Source organism: Zootoca vivipara, chromosome 1, assembly GCF_963506605.1.
Source record: "Zootoca vivipara chromosome 1, rZooViv1.1, whole genome shotgun sequence".
NCBI lineage: Eukaryota > Metazoa > Chordata > Lepidosauria > Squamata > Lacertidae > Zootoca > Zootoca vivipara.
Window position 1 is genome coordinate 111,576,768 of NC_083276.1, and position 19,199 is coordinate 111,595,966.

Here is a 19,199-nt window from a genome sequence, read left to right on the forward strand (position 1 = left end):
TCAGCAGTAGAACTCATGCAGTCGACCATTAGCATGTGCATTTAAAACAGGGGGCGGCCAATCTGTGACTCTCCCATTGTTTTTGGACTCCAAAATCCTACATCAGCCTCAGCCAACCTGGTCAATGCTCAAGAATGATGGGAGATTCATCATCATATGGCAGAGTTGCCATATGCCCACAATGTCCTGGACATAGGTGGTATTTGGCCCTCTTAAACAGCATCCGGGCAGAAATCACAGAAATGTCCAGGAAAATCTGGGTGTATGGCAGCCTGTGACAAATTGAAGCACTTTTAAAATGTTTATTTCTGCCCAGCTGGCAAAGAGTTAACCCACCTCCAGCCTGACTGGCATAGAACTCTGATGGGGGCGGGACTGTGCCCGGTTTGAAAGGAGGGAGAGTCGGTTTGGTGAGTGAGGAGGGAGAGGGAGGAAGGTGTGGTGTGGTGTTTTGTGGTGGCTTGTTAGAAGACAGTGAAGAGGCTAGGAAAACTTAAAGTTAAATGTTTGACTGAGTTTATTTTGTACAACTGGAACAAAGCTAATTAATAAATGACACGTTAAAGAATCACTTATGTTGTTAACACAATAAAACTTCATCTCTGTTTTTGCCAACAAGAGGTCCGTCTGTATTTTTCCAGCGAGGTACCAGGACTCACAGCCGTGGTGACTCAAGAGAGGGCAAAACTCACCTCAGGCAGGGAGGTGGTGGTTTGTGTCCTGAAGTTACACGGAGGAGGCTTAGGAGGGTAACCGGAGGTGCCAAGAAGTTGCCAGAGTGCATAGGGCAAACTTCTACAGTGGGGGAATCCGACTGAGGGAGACCTTGTACTGGAGGCAAGAGGTTATTCCTGGGGGACAGCCTAGAGTTTCTTAAGGTACCAGGTCACGCAGGCTGGAAGGCTCTCCTTACTTAGAAACCCATTAGTAAAAGGGGTTTATTTTTGAGGCGGCAGGACCAGAGGGTGGGTGTTTTCCCCTCTGGATTCCTGTGTCGCAGTGATAGTAAGGCAGAGTGGGACCAGGGTCGTCACATTTTTGGTGGCAGCGTCGTGATCGAAATTAAAAGCTCACGCGCCTAGTTTGGTTTGAGTCTGTCAGGATTTTCCTGTGAGGAAAATGACTCACGTAAGAAAACCCAGAGAGGCAAAAGGAGATGAAAGAACGGAAGGGGCTGAGGGAAGCCCAGGTTCTGAGGTAGAACTGATGAAACTACGAATTGAGATGGCCCGAATTGAAGCTGAGAGGGAAAAGATAGCAGCTGAAAGTGAGAGAGAAAAAGCTAGGATTGAAGCTGAAAGTGAGAGGGAAAAAGCTAGAATTGAAAGTGAGAGAGAAAGAGCTAGGATTGAAGCTGAAAGTGAGAGGGAAAAAGCTAGAATGGAAGCTGAGGAGAGAATGCAGTCCGAGAGGTTAAGGGTTCAATTAGAACAGGACAGAATGAAGCTTGAAGAGATACGTTTGCGATCAGAATTAACTAGTAGCCCAGTTAACAATGATAGTACCGCAATTAATTTAAAAAGGTTCCCCAAATTTGGAAAAGACGATAATGTCGAATCGTTTCTATTTACCTTCGAACGCGTTTGTGTGGAATTTCAAATACCTGAGGAGAACTGGATGCTTTATTTAAGACCTCAAATTTGTGGGATACTAAGTGAAATTTATGCTGACCTGAGGGAAGAAGAGCTGTCAAGTTACCAAGTATTTAAGCAAAGGGTCAGGGTTCGATGTGGACTCACGGCTGAACAAAGCAGAAAGGCTTTTCGTGAGGCAAAAAAGGAACATAAAGAGACTTATGCCCAACTAGCTAGCCGCTTAGATAAATTACTTGACAGATGGATTCAAGGGAGTGGAGTGAAGGACTTTGATGAGTTAAAACAATTAATTTGTTTAGAACAATTTTTTAAGCAAATCCCTAGCAATTTACGTTGGTTCTTGAGGGATAAAAAACTGAAAACTGTGGCACGGGTTGCCGAGGTCTTAGACGAACTACAAGGAGATTTCAATGAAATAGCATTCCCAAAACACTCACAGAAGGGTAATCCATGGAGAAACAGAGAAAATAAAGACAGGCAAGAAAATTTTCCTGTCAGGGAATCAGTTTCTGACAAGACAGGGTCTAAGAAAATCACTTGTTTTTTCTGTAATCGTGAGGGCCATGTACGTGCCAGGTGCCCCCTGCTGGTTAAGTCGCAAACTACACCTACTGCAGCTAAACAAGTAAAACTGGTAATGCAGTCACAGGAAAATAGCTCGCCTCAGACAGAAGGCTCAGAGAAAGCAGACAGTTCAGCTGAGACTACTTCTAAGGTCTTACAGGTCTGGAGGGCTGAGCAGGAGTGCAACCAAGATTACATGGAGCCAATTGAATTAAATGGTCAGTCTTTTTTAGGTTTGAGGGACACAGGAGCAGAAGTCTCACTTGTTAAATCCCAATTTGTTCCAAAGGAGCAGTACCTCAAGGGTCAGTCCTATAGTTTAAAAGGCATATGGGGCCCACATTTTGAAGTACCATTAGCTGAAGTTGATATTACCTACAAAGGATTTTGTGGCAAGTGGAGAGTAGGAATCCTAAATGAGTTGGAGGTACCCTTTTTAATAGGGAATGACCTAGCTAGTCAGAAGCACCGTATTCAAGTGATAACTAGGTCACAGTCTCAAGTCACTGAGAGTAATCCTCCTGCAGTTATAGAGTCACCCATAGAGCCTGGTGAGGATGAAGGGCTGATTAGCGTGCCAGTGGTCCAGGAGCACGGTGCCCAATTCTTGAGTGATCAAAAAGAGGATGAAACTATAAAAGAGCTGTGGGGTAAAGCACAAAGTCCTACTGCAGAAGTAACTGTGGAGAACCCCTGCTTATTTACCACCATTGAGGGAAGACTGTATAGAATTTCTAGGAGGAGGAAAACTGCTGCTGTTTGGGAAAGGAAGAAACAGTTAGTGTTGCCAAGAGCTTACCGGTTGCAAGTGCTACAAATGGCACACGACGCACCCTCAGCAGCGCATCTAGGCATTAGAAAGACTAGTGATAGAATCCAAGCAAGATTTTACTGGCCTGGGATGGGCAAGGACATCAAAGAGTATTGCAAGTCCTGTGTGATCTGCCAAAAAGCAGGCAAAAGAACGGACAAAACGCGAGGCTTGTTACAGTCTATTCCTGTAATTACTGAGCCCTTTTCCAGAGTAGGAGTGGACATCCTCGGGCCTATCTCCAGAGTTACAAAAAGGGGGAATAAATTTATTTTATGCCTCGTGGATTATGCTACGCGCTATCCAGAAGCAATACCTCTAAAGGACATTGATTCCAAGACTGTAGCAAAAGCCCTCATGTCGGTATTCTTAAGGCTGGGATTCCCCAAAGAAATTATAACAGATTTAGGGACATCCTTCACGTCCAAGACCATGGAAGAGCTTTTAACTCTTTGTGGGATTAAGCATGTTAAAACTACGGCTTATCATCCACAGTCGAATGGCTTGACGGAGAAATTTAATTCGACCCTGAGCCGGATGCTAAAAACCTATTCCATCAATCATCCTAACGACTGGGATGAGAGGCTGCAACACTTCCTATTTGGTTATCGCGAAGTGCCGCAGGAGAGCACAGGGTTCAGTCCTTTTGAACTCCTATTTGGACGACAGCCACGAGGACCCCTAGACTTGATGAAAGCAGCGTGGTCAGGGGAGGAGCAGATCGACAGCCCTGATGTTGTGACGTATCTACAGGAGCTGCAGAGCGACCTTCAAGAGCTACGGGAGCAAGCTGCTCACAACTTGCAGCAGGCACAGCGTCGACAGAAGCAGTGGTATGATGCACACGCAAGAGACAGATCTTTCCAGCCCGGTGACAGTGTGCTCGTGTTAAGAACAAGACGTCGAAAGAAGTTGGAGATGTCGTGGGACGGTCCCTTCAAAGTGGTCGAGAGGATATCAGCGGTGAACTATTTGGTAGAGTTAGATGGGGAAGGGAACCGATGTAAAAACTTTCATGTAAATTTACTTAAGCCTTATTTTGACCGAAATAAGTTGGTGTTGCAAGTAAAGGGGAAGGTGACACAAGGAATTCATTTAACTGGGTGGGGAGTGCTGAGTAAGGGCACAACTCTAGCAGAGGTGTCATTCGATGAAAGTCTGACCCCAGAGCAAAAGGAGCAGTTAAAATTAGTCCTTGCTCAGTTTGCTCAGATCTTCTCAAACATCCCAGGGAGGACCAGCCTAGCAACTCATAAAATAGACACAGGGTAAGCACATAAGTGGGAAGGAAAACATCATAGCGGACGCCTTATCCAGGTATTTTTGAGAGGTATAGGATGGTGCAAATTATTATATGAAACGGTAATAACCCTAGCAGAACATTTGTGCTTAGGCATTATAGTCTGACACATGCCAAACATGGTTTATCTGTGTACAAGTTTATGAGATGTTAATTTAGTTGACTTTGTAATATGAATGTTATAGAATGCTTTGAAGTATTTTTAACCCCAAGCCCATTGCTTTGGCATTGCTCTAGTTAGTTAAGAGCAAGCCGACGCAATGTCTTTGTGGTGGGGGAGATATGTGACAAATTGAAGCACTTTTAAAATGTTTATTTCTGCCCAGCTGGCAAAGAGTTAACCCACCTCCAGCCTGACTGGCATAGAACTCTGATGGGGGCGGGACTGTGCCCGGTTTGAAAGGAGGGAGAGTCGGTTTGGTGAGTGAGGAGGGAGAGGGAGGAAGGTGTGGTGTGGTGTTTTGTGGTGGCTTGTTAGAAGACAGTGAAGAGGCTAGGAAAACTTAAAGTTAAATGTTTGACTGAGTTTATTTTGTACAACTGGAACAAAGCTAATTAATAAATGACACGTTAAAGAATCACTTATGTTGTTAACACAATAAAACTTCATCTCTGTTTTTGCCAACAAGAGGTCCGTCTGTATTTTTCCAGCGAGGTACCAGGACTCACAGCCGTGGTGACTCAAGAGAGGGCAAAACTCACCTCAGGCAGGGAGGTGGTGGTTTGTGTCCTGAAGTTACACGGAGGAGGCTTAGGAGGGTAACCGGAGGTGCCAAGAAGTTGCCAGAGTGCATAGGGCAAACTTCTACAGTGGGGGAATCCGACTGAGGGAGACCCTGTACTGGAGGCAAGAGGTTATTCCTGGGGGACAGCCTAGAGTTTCTTAAGGTACCAGGTCACGCAGGCTGGAAGGCTCTCCTTACTTAGAAACCCATTAGTAAAAGGGGTTTATTTTTGAGGCGGCAGGACCAGAGGGTGGGTGTTTTCCCCTCTGGATTCCTGTGTCGCAGTGATAGTAAGGCAGAGTGGGACCAGGGTCGTCACACAGCCCATGTCTGGATATTCTCTTTTTGAAATATGGCAAACCGATCTTATGGGAAGATCACAGTTTACCCAAACTGGGTAGAAGGGTCTGGGGAACACCTTTACTCTAGTTCAGGCATTCCCAAACTGCAGCCCTCCAGATGTTTTGGCCTTCAACTCCCATGACCCCTAGCTAACAGGACCAGTGGTCGGGGAAGATGGGAATTGTAGTCCAAAACATCTGGAGGGCCAAAGTTTGGGGATGCCTGCTCCAGTTCTTGGAAAACATTGGCCAGCGAGGGCTGATATTGCCATTTTCCTTCACTGTGCCGCCTTAGATAAGTGTCTCTGCTAAGGACTGTTTCTATCTGTCGCCTCTGTCTTTATATATAATAGATGTTTTTGCTATGGTTGTGATTTTAATTCTATGTAAGTCACCTTGAGTGGGTCATAAGTCTCAGAAAGGCAGGGTGCAAATCTAACCAGTACTGGAGAAAATGAAACTGTAGGGTGACACATTATATTGCAGTTTCTCATGTGTCACTCAGATGTTGAGAGAGAGAGGTTACACTTTCCATTATGAAGCAAGTGATTCCTGGAAAGCAGCCTGGCACATCCTCCAGATCAGCCAATCATTAGCTGTAACAAATTTGATGTATACATGGCAATTGCCGTTTTTGACTTAAAGAACCAAGAGAGTGCTGCTTTAAAGAAAGAACAAAGGTGCCCAACTGAGACATGTATAAAACATGCATGGCTTAGCAACATGTTTTCAGTGCTGCAATATCTTTCCATATTGCAACATTACCTATTTTTCATTTAAACTGGTTTTCTGAGCTGGGGGGCGGGGAGAGAATATTGGGAGCACAACCCTTCCACCGTCAACAACATTTTTTCATTAAAGCGGCTGTAAGTGGTACATGACAGTGTTAGCAAAGTCACTTAAATAAAACAGATGGAATCCAGAGCAGGGGGAGGGGGTCCCGATAGCACTTTACTGAGCATAAATTGAACAAACAATGTATGCTTTGAGGAGAAAGGAACAGAGATGTTGTCTTTCTTAATCAAGCCTTTTACATAGCAGGGTGGAAAAACTCCTTCAGAACTGCACAGCTAATCAGTGTCTATGTTACACACGTAAGTGAAGATCATGCCCCTCTGCCTGTTTGACTTTAACACTAACAGAATTAACCCTTCAGTTACAAACGGAATGATCCCTGCTGTTTCATCTCCAACAGACAGTATGGCCCATTAATAATACCGTGAAAAATAGTTACTTGGTACTCTAATTGCACTGAATATAATCCACTTTGTAAATTGGTAGATTCAGTGTGGCTGAACAAATTGCTGGGAGTAAACGAAATAAACCTCTCATGGGGGGGCACATTGTGTGCAATCCTTTTATTCCTCTAGTTGCTAGTTCTTCTTCTTTGCCTTTACTGTCCTTGGGCTCATTTGCCCTTACTGACAGACATTTAAATTTATTATACAAGCCATGTGATTGTTGTCCATATACAATAAATAAAATCTTGTGTATCACTGTAGTCTATCAGACTGTCTGTGCGGACAAATGAGACATGGGAGAGTAAAAGGAATTTTTTTTTAGTATGGACATTCTGCTGAGTAGGATGTGTTTATAAAGGGGAAAAAATATCCTTTAAAAAAATACCCAGATCCCTAATTGTTTTAAAACCACAGTATTCTTATTGAAGTCTGTGGAGCTGGCCTAAATGTAGCCAGAGCTTCAGTTATCAGACTTTATTCTGTCACTACTTCTTTGAGAAGGATCATATTTAAAGGTCAGTTCACCTGCTGAAGTGTTAAACGTGTCACGTGGGTAGTGACAGTAAATCCCTTCAAACACTGCGAGCAATTTTGAAGGACACTGCTATGAATACTCTGCAAATCAACTCACCTGTAGCTTCTGACTACTTGATTTATCTACCCAAACAGGTATCCCTTCATATATAGCTTGTCAACCCTTCCCGAGATTAAAAACCTGGCGAGAAATCCTGCATGATTTAAGATTATAAATTTCAAGGCTGGATTAATTAGATCCAACCTCTGCAGCAATGAAATCAGTTACTAAGGAATGAGTATGTGAAAGTTTAGAAAGGCTGGAAATGACAGAAAAGCTCCCACTCCTTGAATTCCTTGAATCTAGTAAGATGTGTCTTTTTCTAGTTCAACTGCAAGCTAGAGTTTCTACCTACCAAAAATATACCTTATCCCTTAAGCCGAATTCATAGGCATCAGCCTCTAGGGGCTGAGGCACTTTTGGAGGCCCCAATGTTTTTTTTAGGGGGGCAGACCCCCCTCAATGTTCAGAAGGCATTCAGCTCCGCCCTCTGGCTTCACACACAACATCAAGATGTCACATTGGGTCCCCTCAATCATCTTGAGAAGATGGCACCTATAAGCCCAAGGCTTCCATTTAGTCCACCTCTCAGGGAACTCTGGGCACTGTTTCCTCTGGTGGGCTCTCTCCTTTGCCAGCAGACCTGGCAGGCTTACCTAATTGTGGTTGATAGCAAAGCGGGCAGTCCTGGGCAGCCGCTTCTACCTAGCCATGTTATTAATCCCAATGCAATGCAAGGTCATTGGCATTGTGGGACATTGAAAGCACAGCTACTGTAGATCCTTCCACTGCTACAGGGCCAGGCCTAGGAAAACAAAGATGTAGGAAGGCCTAGGGCAATGGGCCCTGACAGCTGTCCAAGGATGCCAGGAGCTGGTCCTTCTCATCTGGATTCCATCCATTGTACAATCTCCCTTCTCAGTTTGGGTTCTATTTTTACATTTCCTGAAGTGTGTGCCAAAAAGGTTGTCATGCATGTTATTCCAGCCAATGTGGCTATGGTAGATTTTGTAGTCATGGCACACTTTTCTATGTGTTACCAAACTCTGGGAAGTATTCTGTTGATTTTTATTTTCTGGTTATTCTTTTTCCTTAATTAGACACTTTCTACAGAAGTCACTCAACTTTCTGACCTTGACCCTCAGCATTTTCAGAATCACTCCAATGACATTGGGATTTGCTACCAATTAAAACCAAGGGGATAAAAAGAAGAAGAAAATAAGGGTTTCTTCCTTTTTAGTTAAATGCCAAATGGAATATGGACAGATGGACAAGTGGTAACAGAAGAACCATATCTATGTTAATTCCCAGGATTTATTTTTAAGCCAGAAAAAAAATTGGAAACAAGTTTGGAAATTAGTATGGCACATTCTAGAGCTGGATTTATTTACTGGTTTGAAAAGTGGGCTAATAAAAGGTTTGGGTGGGGAAGTCCTAGGTATACCATGAAACTATCATGGAAGCAAAGCCAAAGATGTTTATTGGAATGTCTATATGCATGTATCAAATAACTGTCATATAGTAGCTAAGATTTAAATCTCACTCTAGCCATCAATTCAGCCCTTCAGCTCCCTCTCCAAGTCCACAGTACTGAAATTCCATGCAAGAACCCCTTTTCCACCAGTCTGCGGCTTGATTGGCATCCTTCTCTGCTCCCCCACCTCAGCAAACAATTGGAAGCACTGACCGTTGGACCAAAGACAAGGACTGCATGAACACGACTCATTTCTGCAAGTGTGCCCCCATCTAGCTAGGAATACACAAATGGAAGCCTCCTCCTAGCTAGACTGCACCATTTCAACCAATGTGTTGTTTTGGGATCCTACCTTAATGCCTGTAAGTGATTGGCAAACTCTCTCAGTATCCCCCTATCCCCTCCCCTTTTGCTTTTAAGGATCTGCCGTTGGTTCCCCCTGTTGTTTATCTGTTGATTTCTTTTTTCTTTTTTTATTAAATTGTGCACCTTATGAAAATACAAGGAAGCACCATTTTTCAATATTATTAATAAAAACAATCCTATAGCATTACTGAACAGGATTACTAGGACAAAGCTAGACTTTTGTGAGGGGACGCAGGTGGTGCTGTGGTCTAAACCACTGAGTCTAGGACTTGCCGATCAGATGGCCAGCGGTGCGAATCCTCACAACAGGGTGAGCTCCCATTGTTCGGTCCCAGCTCCTGCCAACCTAGCACATTAAGTGCAAGTAGATAAATAGGTACTGCTCCGGCGGGAAGGTAAACGGTGTTTCCGTGCGCTGCTCTGGTTCGCCAGAAGTGGCTTAGTCATGCTGGCCACATGACCTGGAAGCTGTCTGCAGACAAACGCCGGCTCCCTCGGCCTATAGAGCAGGATGAGCACGCAACCCCAGAGTCGTCCACAACTGGACCTAACGGTCAGGGGTACCTTTACCTTTAGACTTTTCTGAAAAGGTATTTTTCTCAGTGAATAATTTTGATGGGCAAAACCCGAAAAAACCTTTAAAAATCTGCTCTAGAAATTTAGGAAGATTGACTGCTTAAACAGTCCAATCCTAGACAGGTTGACTCAGAAGCAGGGCCCACTGAGATTAGTTTGTCTTACTTACCAGAAGGCATAGGATTGTGGCCCTCAGGGTTATCACAAGCTTTGTTTTACTTGTTCCGGGGAAGGGGATACTTGCTGTTTCCCTGGGACTTTGGCTTTCTGAGGCTTCCTATCCTTTTAAACTAAGCTTTTCACAGAACCAGTATACTAAAATGGATATTTATTTTATAACATATACCTCTGAAATAGTATCTCTCTTTTTTGTAGGACTGATTTTTTTTTTTACCAGCTGAACCTATCAAGAGCACAAAAAACGTCAACAGCTAAGAAATAACCAGTTGCCGCAGAAGCTTTCTACATTTCTTCCCCTTTCTATGCTACCTACTGCGCTGCCAACAACATATGCCGACACACCATAAGGTTTTCATTTCCACCTCCAACAGATACTGAAAAGCAATATGTACAACAGTTTCTTCAATCCAACCTTAGCGGCTGCCTAAGGTGCTCTTCTATCAGCAGCAAATTGGTCTGTGGCAACTGTCATTTATTCAGGATGCCTGGAAATCTATATTTTGCATTTACATGGCTTCTTTTAATGTCAGATGCTAATGCAAAGGTTTGATATGATTTGGATAGGACCCTGTCTGAATGAACTGCATTTTGGGAGCTTGTAGAGACCAATGGGGACTGTCACATCAGGATAAATTGGGGGGGGCACTGCCTCATCAACCTCAGTCCGCCCTCAGTGGTGAGAACACTGATGAGGATTCCTTTCTGCAAATTTATCTGAAAATATCCAGCAGTGGCAATATTGAAGCACTGATGCCATCTCTTTTGTATATGCAGCAGATGAAAAATTGTAAACTGTGGGCCCACAAGAAGCTTGTAGGGGGATCGTCTGTCTGGGCAGTCATGAGAAAAGGCACAGAATCATTGCTGGAGGGTTCAGCCTCTAGGCATGGATTGTAAGTGACTTAGACCAGAACAGAAGAGAGGTGAATTTAATGACTTAGTAAAATTTCTGGAACCAGCTGCATACTGACAGAAGCACAGCACACTTTATAAATGCACCGTGAACTTTAAACTTTAAACACAGCAACAAACTTGGTTCAATAATCAAGCCAACATCATTTTGCAGCAAGGACTTTACAAGCATGGGGACTCATTTGTTCAGGTACTGCAAGATTAAAAAAAAAGGAAGGTGATGTCCTTGAGGAACAAATCTGCTTTGAACCTTTAATCTTCAAGAGTGAGCACAAAACTGAAAGACAGTAGTGTTCAACCAAAATAGGCATGGCATCCCATTGTTTCTTTTTCACATATGTGAAAACATGAGCAAAACGTTTACTACCCCTAGATCAACACTTGCAGGGACAACAGATCACAACACTTGGGGGGCCTGAATTTGGCCTGTGGGTCACTAGTTGGCAACCCCATCTTAAACAAAAGGCTTATGCAATGCCTGGGGGTTTTTGTGGTGTGTTCTATTTTAGAGTGCCTACTAGACCAAGGGCAGATACAATATCATCATCATCATCATCATCATCATCATCATCATCATCATCATTTCAATTTGTATACCACCCTTCATCTGAAGATCACAGTCAGTTCACAACATAAAAATGCAAAATGAGAACCCAAAATACATAATAAAATGAAAACAAGTCAATAGCCACCTTCCTACAGACACATTTAAAAGGCCATGTAATTTTAATCAGCCAAAGGTCTGGTTATATAGAAACATTTTTACCTGATCCCTAAAGACATGTAACTAAAGCGCTAGGCAAGCATTCCTCCGCCAAAAGAAATTTCAAATATCACCATCACCTTTTCTAGTCTTGTTGAATATAAAGGAACACACTAAACAGTGAGATTTGTGCCCTAAATAATGTTTAGCTCAGTGGATTGCATGCTGGAACTGTCAGAGGTCTGCTGAGACCACTTTCATATAAAATTCAAGGATAAAATTGTTCATGTTAGTATAGTATCAGACGTGAGGTGGTTTCCAACTAAATCATTCTGTCAGGGCAAGTACTCCTGCTTGTGCAACTGACCTTTCCCCCCTCCCTGCCCTGCACCCTCTCCAGATCTGTTCCAGAGGGTTACACGAATCCCCAGAACAGATTTAGGGGATATGCACCAGGGAGGAGATACGGGGTAGTTCCAATGTGCAAATCCTTACGCTGATAGAACAAGTTAGCTGGATACTGCCTGTGGTGTCCAATGTACTGCCTTATTCTTTGCAGGATCAGTTTCTGTCATTAAGACCCTGGATGTCGTTGTCTTGAAAGGCTCAAAAAGCTTCTGTGGGGACAAGTGTCTACTACCAGCTGTGGCTGCTGCACCAGCGAAGACCTGCTCCAGAACAGTAAGCAGGAATAGGTTAGCCACTGTGATTCATGCACTGATAACCTCACAATTAGATGACCTCATGACTGGATTATGGATTATGTGTGGCACTCCCCTTGAATCTGATCCAGAAGATGCAGCTGCCTGGGTGCTCAGTAGAACATGTGTTAATATACAAAGCCCTCAGCAGTTTAGGTTACCTGGATGAAAACATCCTTCCCCTGTATAAACTGTTTGATCATTAAGATATTCAAGGGAGGCTTTGTGGGTTTTGCTGGAACCTGCAAATTGTTATTTGATGGCAGGCTATCTCTGCTATAGTCCCTACCCTCTGGAATGCTCCCCCCTTCCTGTTATTCGGGAAACCTCAACATAGAAGTGTTCTTCCTATACAGGGAAGCAGGCAGAAGGCCTTCTCAGTAGTGGCACTTGCCCTGTGGAATGCCCTCCCATCAGGCGTCAAGGAAATAAACAACTACCTGACTTTTGGAAAACATCTGAAGGCAGCCCCTGTTTATGTTTGATGTTTTATCGTGTTTTCAATATTCTATTGGGAGTCGCCCAGAGTGGCTGGGGAAACCCAGCCAGATGGGCAGAGTAAAATAAATAAATAAATAATAATAATAATAATAATAATAATAATAATTATTATTAGCATGCCCCTTTGCCTGTTTATCATGATCATTCACCCTGGACTCTATAGTCCTTTAGTTCTTGATCTTTCTGCTTTTTGAAATGGTTTTTAAAAGTACCATCTTTATGATGTGAATCACTTCAAGAATTTCCTTATAGTAAGCAGTATAAAATGCAAATAATAAACAAAGACTTGAATTGCATTGCAGAAGTTAAAATGGGATACTGGCACTGCAATGGAGAGCAGGGGGGCATCTAAGTACAGCCCTACTTTCATTTCTCTGAAAGCGTCCTCTAAAAGAAATTCCACTTCCTTTCCAGATATTTTCTTCCATTGATTAACTGCTCCTATAGGCCGGACTTTTCCTGTACTTATAACACACTATTTATGGCAAGGGATTTTTATGCAGTGGCAGAGCATATGTTTGCATGCCGAAGGTCCCAGCTGCAATCTCTAGCATCTTCAATTCAAGCGAGATGAGTGCTGCACACCATAGTCCAGGCATCCCGAAACTCCAGAAGTTTTGGACTACAATTCCCATCATCCCTGACCACTGGTCTTGTTAGTTAGGGATCATGGGAGTTGTAGGCCAAAACATCTGGAGGGCCACAGTTTGGGGATGCCTGCCGTAGTCACCTTCGACTGGACTTAACTGGGGTTCTTTACCTTTATCTACTTGGAAGTAGGTCCTGTTGAGCTTCGTTGTACTTTTTCCCAGGGAAACATTTACAGGACTTCAATTTTCACTACATAATTTTAATTACAGCATACAGCGGCACACAGCACCAAAGCTGTTGTTTCAATTACACTCATTTACTGCAGAGGCAAGGAACTTGTGGCCCTCCACTTGTTGGTGAACTACAGCTCCCATCATTCCTGACCACTAACTATACTGGCAAAGGCTGATGGGAGTTGGAGTCCAACAACATATGGAGGACCACAAATTTCCATCCTGGGCTTATAGCATCTTATCCAACCTTTACATTCACTACGATGTTCACTCATGGTTTTCTTGACCCATAGCCATTTTCCGATCTCACAGTTCTTGTGGGCTCCTTCCCTGTCCCCCATAGCTGCCAAGTTTTCCCTTTTCTCGCAAGGAAGCCTATTCAGCATAAGGGAAAATCCCTTTAAAAAAGGGATAACTTGGCAGCTATGCTGTCCCCCCAACTTTTTTGTTCTTCAGTTTCCTTTTGCATACTTGTCATGGCAAAACATTTCCCCCTGTCTCATAGTAGAAATGAAAATAACATGATCATGGGCATAGCCAGGGTTTATGTTAGCCGAGAGCAGAACCTCAGTTGGTTATTACTTGACCATGAATGTGAGGGTGATGGGGGGTCATGCTTTCCTACTATGGAACCAATATGAATGGAGGCTCTTCATTTCCTCTATTTAACACCATGTAGCTGCACTTTCAAGTAGCGAAGCAAGCGAAGAAAAGACCTAAGGCACTATCACCCCTTCCACCCCCAACTAGAAATCTGAGAAAGAGCAATAAATCCTCATATGTGTGCTTCTTTGCTCACTAGATCAGGAGTGGGATTAACATCTACTGTCCTCATTCTTAAGACCACAACCACACAGCAAAGTTACTTCCGAGGAGAAAGAGGCGAGAGCAGAAGAGAGGGGGATAAACTGCTCAGCAGTGGCCCCTCTTGGCCAATGGAGAAATTGCACAAATACAATAAACACCCTTGAAAGCTGAAATAACCAGGGCCCTTTCATTACATCTAAAATCATAAATTGCTCATTTAACCAGTCCTTTGGGTTTTTCAATATCTGATGTTCCCTGGGAATGTATGCACTTCCTTGCCAACGAAACAACGTGGGTATCCTGCACTAAAGTTGATTATACTGTGTTGATGTCACAAAAAGATTTTGGTAGAAGTTTGTTTTGGCTTCAGTCATGTGTGTGCATATATATATATATATATATATATATATATATATATATATATTCATATATTCATTTCACACACAAACAAACACACACACACACACACAGAGAGAGAGAGAGAGAGAGAGAGAGAGAGAGAGAGAGAGAGAGATGGACGCACACAATTTGTTGGTGGAATTATAGATCTACATCTCTTCAGGACAAAGTCAATCGTCAATCAAAGACTTAATAAACAGCCCTGAAGTTATTCCATGAACTCTGAAGAAATGGTTGCTTTTCACCACACTCTACAACTAGCAAAGACTGTTGACAACAGCTGGATTTGGGGTATGAGTGCAGATCACAATGGACTTGCTCCTTTGGGGACAACTGAATTGTATATATTTCACCATAGGTTACAACTTTTAGTTCAGCAGTTACATTAACCTGGGGGCACTGCTTAATCTATTAAAAGTTTTAAATACTAATAAATCAGGAAACCCTTTTAAAATAAAATAAAATCTGACAAAAAAAACTGTGAGTGGTAAGCAGTAACTTAGATGATGTCTTCTTGCATGGAGTGGAACAGATCTTCTAAAGTGGTGCCTGCTTGGACTCACCTCAGACAGCGATGGGGAAGCTGCAGCCCTCAAGATATTATTATAGGTCCCATCAGCTCCAGCCCACATAGTCAATGCTAAAGGAATGCAAGAGTTGTAGTCCAGGAACACCTGGATAGCAATACACCCCCCCCTTCCCATCCGTGATCTAAAAACAAAAATGAATAGCTTTTTCCATTTGTCCTAATATGTAAAATCATGCAACTTAATTTCATTCTTTAACAATTGGGTGACAGCCCTGCTTCTTTCCCCTGCTGTCCATTATGTTGCTAATTTGGTTCCTTTTCTGTGCATAATGCCCCTTTCTATTATGTATCAAGAAGAGAAAGTCAAGATTGCAGACTATGTATTTTTTTACTTATGAAAAACCCCATATCTCCCTTGAAAGATTTTTCCACTTTAAATTACATTTAAGAAATGCATTTACATCCTGGTTGACTGGGTCTGTGAAATAATTTTGCATTCACTTCCAAGAAGAAATGAATTTCGTTTTTGAGAGCATTAGGTTGTATTATAAGAAGATTTTCCTTATATTACCTTTCAAGAAGTCTTCTGTATCACTTTCATTAAATTAACTCTAAAAAAAAAAACTCTCCCCAAATACAGAAATGGAATTAGATCTGCAGCAAAGGCCAATTTTGCCACATGCCAAAATAACTTCAAGGCAAAACAAATTATGTCGGTACTCAGGGATTGGTGACATTTAGGATTTTTCTACATGAGAATGTGGTACGTAAGAAATTAACTTAAGATTTGCTCCCAATCATGCCAAATAATAAGCAGATAATTGAACTTTCAGATGTGTTAGTGGTACATGACAAAAGGCATTTGACATATATATTTTTTGGAATGTGATCAACATGACATTTCAAAGTGCCGCTTGTCACCAAACAGAACTTTACAGAAGTGCACCAACTAGAGCTGCAATCCTCCAAAAGGTGTAACATTAACTTTGATGCAGGTATCTGAAATATTGCAGCAAATCTTCCCTGGCCATTGGTAACAAATTTACCTATAGATATTTGAGATAGGAATCTGTTTCACCTGGTTGGAAGTACATTCCCTCAACAATATGGGCACTTGCTTCCAAGGAATTGTATTTAGGATCACAGTTGTTAAAGACACAGAGAAAATTCTGTATACACAAACCAATCGTAGCAATGAAAGCTCAGGCTAGTGAACAATGGAGGTAATAAGATTTTGACACAGTTTAACCAACGTGGATAGAAATGCTTGTGGGCTGCTTGCTAATTTCATCAATGAATCATTCTTGACTTATTGCTCCTTAAAGAGCACAGCACCCAACTTGGCATAATTCATACCATCTTCCATTATTATTTCATAGGAATCTCTGTGTATGGAAAACCTCTGTATGGCATTTTGTTTGTGTGTCCCTGCTTGATGAAACATGAATGAATTTAACAAGGTGTTTCCAGCGATAACCATAGAAGAGAGCGCCAACATTTCCCAAACCAGTGACATTTTCTATTTAGTGTAATTTATTTTAGGACTTGCCTCAAACTTTGTCCAGTCACTATATTTACAGAGAAACCACAAGGTAACCATCTTTAGCAAGCATAGGAAGCAACTCTTCCACACAAGGGACATGTGCTGAATTCCTACTGCATTGTTGCTATAGAAAAGTTTCAATAAGCACTAGTGAGAAAACAGTGTTCCTCTCTCCAAACCTGGATCCAGTACTATAGAACTTTGTCAAGGATCTCTTGCACATGGTGACGGGTCCACAGTGGGTAGCCTTCCTGCATCTCATATGTCATATGATGAAGCTGAACTTCTTCGGAAAACAATTCCTTCCAGCCTCAACAGTTTCAAACACAGACACAACAAATGTGATCACTCTCAAGTCAGACCAAGCATGTGTTCGCCAACAGATTTAACAAAAGAGTTGCCAGCCAAACACCCCAACTAATGTAATTTGGCTGGCAACATGAATATACCAATATATCTTTGAGGTAGGTGTGTCTCAACTAAAGCATTCTCAACTAAAGCCACCCCATGGGCATGAATCAGAATCAACCTTATGTGCATACTACTATTCTCAAAGGAGCTTACTCCTGAGTGAGAGGGTATAGGAGTGCCTTCTTAAGCACTTTGAAGTCAAATGTGAACAGGTGTGCAAGACTGTAATCCTAGATACACTATCTGGGAGTACGGTACATTGAAAGCAGTGGGGCCAACTTCAAGTAGACATGCATAGGATTCTACTATAAGTTGATTTATATCCCCTTCTTATCAACAGGGGGATGCTCCGAACTACTATCATTCTTCAACAACCTCCTAATGAAAAACTCAATAGTTTGAGCCTCCATGTGCCTTTCCCTTCACTTTCTGAAGACCGTCTCACCCTCTTTCGTATTAAACAAAGCTGAACCAGAGCTAGACATAAGAGGGATTCCACTTCCTCCTCTGGAGTCGTAACCTCTACCAGATAACTGCACAGCTTGTTTTAAACACTCTGCCTTCCAAGAGAAGAAGGACTCGAACTACCGTAACCACTGCTTCGAGCAATAAGCAAAAGCATCCGTTCCCCTTCCACTGGGGGTTACGGTAAACCAGGTCCCATCACAGAATGAGCACGTTGGAGAGCAGGAAGACCCAAAAGTAAACCGACAAGAAAACAGGGGAGAGCGAACACAAGGCAAACATTTCCCCCATCCTTTAGCAAATCCACCAAACCGAAAGAGAACCTTCCCTGGAGCGCGCCGCTCGGAGCTGTCCAGGACGCTACGGTGCTGAACCCAGAGTTAACCCAAGCGAGGCATCAACAGATAATGGAGCGAGCGAGGAAGAGGAGAGGGGGCGGGCGGGTGGAGAGGAAGGCTCCTTACCAGAGTTTTGTTGCCGTTCTTGCTGAGAGGACCTCGGAAAACTCCCTTGATGTTGCGAAAGTGCCCATTGCTGAGGTGCGCGGAGCTGATGACAATGTAATAACACTCCATGGGGCAGCCGCCTCGTGGGCTGCTGCCGCCGCTGCTTCCATACACCCCGAGGGTGCCCGATCAGCCGGGAAGCAAGGCGCCGGGCGCGTGTGTGCGCGCGCGCGTGTATGTATGTGCGTGCGCGTGTAGGGTGGCGGTGCGAGGAAGCGGCGATGGGGTGGCGGCGAGAGTGGGTGGGGAAACCCGGGGGGGAAGCGAGCCCCGAGCACACACAAGGCGCGCGCACCAGAGGCATGCACACCGCGCTCCCTCCGGCAGCCTGGCTCTCCCTTTCCGCAGGGTGGGGAAGAAAGAGAGAGACAGACAGAGACACAGCAAGCAGGCGAGCTTAGCAATGGCCGGAGCCAGCAGGCATTGACCACGGTCTTTTCCGACCCCCTTCCCCCTCAGAGCTCCTGCTGGAGGAGGAGAGAGAGGAGGAGCAGCCTCAGCATCTCTCTGGCTTTGCCGAAGGAGTCTGAGCTGCTGCCTCGCACAGGCATGGTGCTATTATAGCGCGCAGCCTTGCCGCTCCGCTGCACTGAGCCAATGGCAGGGAGCCACTAGCCGGGGAGCTGTCAGAGGAGTGCATCTGTCACACGCCGCCTTCTCTCCTCCTCCTCCTCCCCCCCCACTCTCCTTCTCAGTTTCCCCCCTCCCCACCCTCACTCTTGGCTCAAGCCCTCCACAGAAGAGGGCAATAACGGACAGAGGAGGAGGAGAAGCGAAGAGGGCGCCCCCGCTCCCCACGTCAGCTGCTTGCTGCCGTCGCCCAGGTAAAATATAAGAGAAGGGAAAGAGGGGAGGGGGAGATTTTTTTTTTTTAAGGTAGGCGAGCTAGTGTCCCTGACTGGCTGGTCGAGGGAAGCCTTTCCATCAGCTGCAGCGAATCCCCTTTCCCTAAGATGTGACATTCGCAGCTGCTTCCCTCGCTTGGTGAGGGGGGGGGGAATCTTTCCCGACAGCTCCCCGATGGGGGGAGCGGATCGACGCTTGCTGTCGGGGGTCAAGACAGTGGTGGGATCCAGTGGAGGTGGGGGAAGACGGGGCAGCCACTGCCTCGCTGCTCACAAGCGACTCTCTGCTATGCGCGCCAGCTCAGT

At 44.0% G+C, this 19,199-nt stretch overlaps 1 protein-coding gene across 1 annotated transcript in view; it reads right to left on the reverse strand.

Moving 5' to 3' along the window:
- The window catches only part of ZNF804A (zinc finger protein 804A), a 216,470-nt gene extending 198,353 nt beyond the window's left edge, over positions 1–18,117 (reverse strand). The window contains exon 1 of the mRNA XM_035131060.1: positions 18,007–18,117. Within this exon, the coding sequence (XP_034986951.1) occupies positions 18,007–18,117 (111 nt within the window). The remainder of the gene's footprint in view (positions 1–18,006) is intronic.
- Between the last annotated feature and the right edge of the window lie 1,082 nt (positions 18,118–19,199).